Genomic DNA, 6,691 nt, shown 5'->3' on the forward strand with positions numbered 1-6,691 from the left:
CAAGATACAAAACTACAAAGCTCAACTTTTTTCCCAATTTTTGTTAAAAAGGTACATGGATGTTACTAATCCGTTAATCATTCTATGTCATGAAAGACTATTACCACAACTACATGGAATTTTAAATATTCCTAATCTCAAGGAAAGACTAGGACATTTTTCTCTTCACCTTATTTTTTGAATTGAAAAATTTGTACAAAATGGAATTGTTTTGCTGAATTAAAAAATTACTTAACTAAAAGTAATTTTAATGAACTATTATTATTGATTCTCTATAGATAGATGAAAGAAAAGGAGAAAAAAAAACTGAAATAAAAATAAATAAATAAATAAATAAATAGACTCCAGAGTAATATTACCTCTGGTCCAAATTACTCGCAACTTTGGAATATTTTATATCTCACAAATATTACCTCAAAGTTGCGAGTAATTTGAACCAGAGATAATAGTAAAAACGTTTGAGCTAAAAACACAACTTTTTTTCCCCTTGTGAATAGGATTTCCTAATGAATACTTTTTCCTTACTTTTTTTTTTATAAAAAAAACTTCTTAGAGAAGCTATACCAAAATAGCCAACTAAACACCTAAGGAGGCGATGGTTGGCGGCAGGGATGAGAAACCAAAGGGAATGTCTTAAAAGATGGAGAAGAGGTTGCGACGGAGAGATTAAGAAAAGACACTGAAGCTCAGACAAGTGGGGAGATTATGAGTTTTTAGAGAGAGATATACCGTATTCATGTCTTTTTAGAGTAAAGATCAATTCTTTTTCAAACGCATACTTGTATAATTTTTTTTTATTTTTTATTTTTCGCACAATAAGCAAAACTGATAAAATAAGCAATAAACCTCATAAATAAGATAGAGATTAGAGATACTAAGTTCAGATCGGGTCATTTTCGACTTAAAAATGTATAATCGTTGCAAATAATATATAACGGATGTAGTATATATATATATATAAAAAAAAAAAGCTCAGAAAAGTGGGGAGATTATGAGTTTTTAGAGAGAGATATACCGTATTCATGTCTTTTTAGAGTAAAGATCAATTCTTTTTCAAACGCATACTTGTATAAATTTTTTTTATTTTTTATTTTTCGCACAATAAGCAAAACTGATAAAATAAGCAATAAACCTCATAAATAGGATAGAGATTAGAGATACTAAGTTCAGATCGGGTCATTTTCGACTTAAAAATGTATAATCGTTGCAAATAATATGTAACGGATGTAGTATATATATATATAATAAAAAAAAAAAAAAAAAAAAAGGAGGAGGAGGTCCAAAGGTGAAAGGCCCATATAAACAACGATGCCTTCCAAGTCCCAACGGATCAATTGGATTAGAGAATTTGAATTGCAAAAAGTCCGCTTCTTTTATTTTCTCTCTCCTCATCTTCCTCTGTTTACTAGGTTTCGGTGTGATTGCTTTTCTTTCTTGCTCACCTCTTTCATACTCTCCATCACACTCTCTCTCCTTTCTCTGTAAAATTCTAATGGCGACCCAAGATCACCATGAAATTATGGACCCAGAATCCCAATTTCTGATGGAAATGCGCTTGAAATCGAAACGACCCCATCAATCTGAAGAAGATGAACAAGATGATGATGAATTTGAATGGGATAATTATAAGGAAAATGTTCGCCCTTTAAAACGAGGTCGTAATATCAAAATCTTGAATGAATCCCTAAAATCTCACTCTAATATTCCCCTCAAACATTCTCTTCTACTTAATCGAAGGTATTTTCATTATCATTTGATTTTTCATACTTGATTCTACAATTTTACTTATAATAGTTTCTAATTTAGGAAATTGATTGCTGCCATTGATGAGTATGAAGGTGATGACCCACTTCAACCTTGGCTTCAGTGAGTACTCCTTCTATTTCAAAACCCTAGCTTTGTCGTCTAATTGTGAAATTGGATAATTGATATACAATAATGTATGATTCAGGTGTATTAAGTGGGTCCAAGAAGCGTTTCCGGCTGCCGGATACTCTTCTGGTTTACTTGTTATATACGAGCAGTGTGTTCGAACATTTTGGCATGATGATCGCTATCGTGATGATCTTCGTTATCTTAGTGTCTGGCTTGAATATGTATGTACTTTTAATCAATTCGACCGAGTTATAGTTGCTAAGAGTTGTCTGAATTTGATTGTAGTACTAAATACTTTTGTTGTGATTGGATTTTTCAGGCTGAAAATTGTGAGGATGCTGAAGTGATTTACAGATTTTTGGATGCTAATAACATTGGTCAATCTCATTCTGTATACTATATATCTTATGCTTTGTATATGGAATCCAAACATAAGATCAAAACTGCTAATGAAGTCTTCAATCAAGGCGTTTCGATGTGAGCCCTCTTATGCCTCAAGCTTTATACATTATACTCATTTTTGCATACTAGCTTAGTTGGTATTCCACTACTAGCTTCATTGTTATTCTTGTACAAGAGGATCATCAACGGAACACGTAGATTTTCGAGCTAACTTCCATTAAGAACTTGATTTCTTGTGCTTATTTCTTATGGGATGGCGGATTGTTTTGACTGCAGTTGATTAATCATACTTCAAATGCATTTTGGATGCTGCCTCATATTGTTTGTGATAAGAGGAAAATTTTATTGTTTTGCTGTTGAACTTGGGCTGCACAACTTTAAACAAAGTGGTCAGATATGATGATATAAATAACCCTTCAATTGTTTTCCTTGATACAATTGACTTTTATGTGAGGTTGTTAGGTGCTAAATAGTGTGTTAGTCTTAAAAGGAGTTGTGGTATTTGGCTTATATTATGGTGTTGGATATCATGCTTGGAACATGTAGTCATATATTACATCCTAGAGTTCAAACACATTTAGTTCTTGATTCTTTTGCTGTGACTGATATCATGACACTAGGCAGAAATAAGATAAAGAGGGTGGTGGTTGTTTGGGGGAGATCAGGTGGGGTTATAAACATGATAATATAGACCATGTATGCAAGGAATATACTACATCGGATCACCTAGTGTTCCAACACCTATACTTCAATGAACAACTGTTACAGCCGCGGAGAATTTCCCACATCTGAAGGTATCATTCAGCTAATGTTTGGGGGTCATCGGGTGGGGGTTATAAGCATGATTATATAGACCGTTTATGCAAGAGATATACTACATCGGATCACCCAGTGTCCCAGCACCTATACTTCAATGAACAACTATTACAACTGTGGAGAATTTCCCACATCTGAAGATATCATTCAGCTAATGACAAAGTTTGAGGCTGCTCATTTGACTCAGATTTGTGTTTGTTATGAGATTTGTATCAGGTGTAATTTATTACCTTGAGTATTGCTTGAGAAATTTAAGAGAAAGATTACATGTTTAACTAACCATATGGCTACTAACATAAGAAGTTCGGTTAGAGTTGTTTTGCAAACTCGAGCACGTGCAACAGGATTGCCTTTTGCTTCACTATATAAACCCATTTGGATTTTAACCATTAGTATATCTGAAGCTTCTGCATGCATGTTCCCTGTAGATGAATGATTAATGGATAAGACTATAAGAGACATTCTGATTCAATTTTGTTCCCTATGCATAGAAATGCTCAGCCACATGAAAAGTTGGAAGCAGCTTACAGAAAATTTCTTGCTCGCTCAATGGGGAGATCTAAAGCTTCCACCGATGTATGGATTTTTACACTGTCAGATTATGATAGCTTGTCATTTTTACGTAATGTTTATGTAAATTAGTCCTATCCTCCACTCTTTCAGGAACATGTAACAGAGGATGGTCTATCAAATCGAAGCTTTGGGACTGTGCTGTCCAATGGAGAAAATAGTAAGCTTTTCAGCTGATCATAATAGAAGTGCCATCATTTATTTTTGCCCTCCCTTCCTTTCTTTGCTAAAAGATGTCCTTTGTAATTCAGGAAGATACCAAGCAGGAGCTGCAGAGAATGCCCGGAAAAGTGCCAAGGGAAATAAGTAAGCAAAGTTAATTGATATATGGCGAGTCAGTATGGTCTGCTGATATAACTTAAGTGTGGTAAATTTACTGGTTGAACTAACTTGTATTCTTATGATTTTAGGGGTGATGGATTATCTTTTGCTGTCTATAAGGATACAAACGTTGAGAATAGCTCCAGTCATCGGGTAGATATATCAAAAGTTGGTACGAAACAGTGGGATAGTCTTGCCACTCATAAAGATAGAAACAAAGAAAACAAAGCAATCCCTGCAAAGTGGACATCATATAAGGTAAAATTATTGGACTTACAGTTAATATCTCAATTTCATAAAACCTGGATAGATGCAGTAGCAATATCTAACAATCTACCATTCACAGGTTATGCAGGGGCCCGGCAGTAGACTTGGAAGAGTTGCCACTCCTGCCATTGAGGTGTTTGTTGATGAGGAATGTTCTGAGTAAGTATTATGAATAAATAAGTTTGTTAGTAAAGTAAATGGAGCTCATGTAAATTTTACCGAATAATTTCTCTATAGGAGCTGTTGTGTTATCACCATTAATACCTCAGACATAAACATATTGCTGCTTGTAACATGATCGAATGTATCATTTTTAAATCATAAAGTTCATTATCTTGTTTAGAAAATTTATATTACACTGTAGGTTGGTTGCATGATCAGTAACTTGAAACTCCCAGAAGTTCTCTATTTTACAGTATGCTGTGGTTGCATGAGAAACCTGTAACTCCGCCTGGCAGCTTAATTTTTAGCATCTTCTATCTCGTGCAGATTGCAACAAACTAATGATTCTCAAAACATTACAAATTCCCAATTGAAGGACAGAGATGAAGTTAACCTCAAAAGGTATGTTTTCTTAAACTGCTATTGAAGTATGTTTGATTTGGCATTCCAAATTGATCATAACAGAAATGCTGTCTTGCAGAGAAACTGAATTACTCAAGGAAAATCCGCTTCGCAACTTTCCTGCTAGCAGTTTCCCTCGATGACTCAAGTCCTACACTATTTCAGTATGCTCTCAATCTTTGGAGAATCTGGAGAAGGGAACAACAATTTTCCTAGAGCACTTCCATTTTTAAGGGTGAAATCTTGTATCTTTCCTCTTTGTATAACACATGTCTACATCATACGACATAAACCATCTCTATTGTTTGTTGTTTAAAATTCAAATAATGTTGTAATGTGCATCAAATACAGTTTGTACCAAGGCTTTGTACTTTATCTTTCTTTTTTATCGAGAAAATCACAAGGATACTGATTGGGTTTGAAAAGCCGCGAAATCTATACTGTTGTTACCTGTTTGCAAAACAACCTTGGAATGCAAGATTGTAAGTCATTCACCTTAGGTATAAGGTGAAGAAAAACAAGGCCTTATAACTTTATAAATAGATTAGGTAATGAAGTATTATCTACTCATCCAAAGATGTTCATTAGTTATTGACTTTAGTTTCACAATTACACTTATACCTTGATTAAGTTTAAATCCAACCACAAAATTCAAACATATTTTTGGGTTAAATTTTAAATATAGTCAACATCTTTTAATTTTTTCTAAAAAATGTTGATTGCAGTTATACATACGGTTAAAACTTATCCACAGTCGACCTCTTAACTTTGAACCTAACCTAAATAAAAAATATATATGTATGTATCATCTAACCCAATGATTGGGTAATTTTTATTATTATTTTTATTCTTATTGAGTACAGATACAGATAAAACTTAATCTTAGTTAGCCTCTTAATTTTCAACCTAACCTAAGTCAAAAACTAAGTATGTATCATCTAACCCATGATTGGGTATTTGTTTTTTTTTTTTTTTTTTTTTTTGATCGGGTAATGTTAGTTGAGTATTGTCAGGTCTTGAGTTATTATATAAGATTAAAAATTATATGGAGTATGTATAATTCAAGACCCAAGCTTCCCTTAGTTAAATTTTATTTTTCAATTTTTCATTCATTTGTTTGCAAAAGTGAATATGAAATATGATATAATGACATACATAGTTTAGTAGCAAGACATCTAATTTCAAAACTTGAGGTTTTTTTTAGCAATGAACGATGAAGAGTGCTAAGCAGCAACTAGACTTCATTTGGAGCACCCTTTTTTTTTTTTTTTTTTTTTTTGCCTTTATTTTAATCATCCCTAAAATTACTCCTCATCACCTGATCACCTTTTCCTTTATTGTATTGAACTTATTTAAGTGCTTGTTTGGATTAAAAAAATGTGAAAAGTGAAATCAATACGCTGGTTATTTGTTTAGTTGACAAAAAATGAAGTAAAAATTCACAAGAGTTTAAACTTATCACAAGGAAAATAAATTACCAAGCACCCGCAATTACAATAATCATGCAAATCTCATATTCAAATGTCGCCAAAAAACAGTACAACTTAGCCATATTATTGGGAATCGACTAAGGGAGATTACTTCTTATCAATATTGTTGCCAACCAAACAACTTAACAAAGCTACTCGGGTTTTCCAATGATTTCTCAAAAACCTTGCTTTCATAAATTTCTACTTGTAGTTTTTTTTTTCCCTTAATTGTGTCAATCATCAATTAAAATATAAAGTAATTGCTTGAAATGATTGCTTGCTTGAGTTTTTTTTTTAGAAATTCTACCAACAAATGTAGTGCAATAAGTTCTGATTTGTTTTTGTTTGAACAACCGAACTACACCAAATCCATTTTGTTGCGTGGGCCTAGGAAAGTTGTCTCCCAC

General features: G+C 33.1%; 1 protein-coding gene across 1 annotated transcript; it reads left to right on the forward strand.

The window, feature by feature from the left end:
• The first annotated feature begins 1,267 nt into the window (after positions 1–1,267).
• On the forward strand, positions 1,268–5,249 carry LOC110685558 (mitotic spindle checkpoint protein BUBR1). The gene is made up of 11 exons (XM_021862106.1): positions 1,268–1,737; positions 1,807–1,866; positions 1,952–2,096; positions 2,195–2,352; positions 3,585–3,669; positions 3,757–3,823; positions 3,915–3,969; positions 4,074–4,242; positions 4,331–4,410; positions 4,741–4,815; positions 4,895–5,249. The coding sequence occupies exons 1-11, from the start codon at positions 1,493–1,495 to the stop codon at positions 4,956–4,958; spliced, it is 1,203 nt and encodes a 400-aa protein (XP_021717798.1). The 5' UTR covers positions 1,268–1,492; the 3' UTR covers positions 4,959–5,249.
• Positions 5,250–6,691: the final 1,442 nt, after the last annotated feature.

Source organism: Chenopodium quinoa, unplaced genomic scaffold, assembly GCF_001683475.1.
Source record: "Chenopodium quinoa cultivar QQ74 unplaced genomic scaffold, ASM168347v1, whole genome shotgun sequence".
In the NCBI taxonomy this organism is placed as follows: domain Eukaryota; kingdom Viridiplantae; phylum Streptophyta; class Magnoliopsida; order Caryophyllales; family Amaranthaceae; genus Chenopodium; species Chenopodium quinoa.

Excerpts from the sequence above, each read along its gene's own strand:
- LOC110685558 (XM_021862106.1), top strand. The coding sequence starts at position 1,493 with ATGGCGACCCAAGATCACCATGAAATTATGGACCCAGAATCCCAATTT. Across the intron at positions 3,970-4,073 it reads AAAAGTGCCAAGGGAAATAA|GGGTGATGGATTATCTTTTG; the intron begins GTAAGCAAAGTT and ends TTATGATTTTAG. Across the intron at positions 4,243-4,330 it reads CAAAGTGGACATCATATAAG|GTTATGCAGGGGCCCGGCAG; the intron begins GTAAAATTATTG and ends TACCATTCACAG.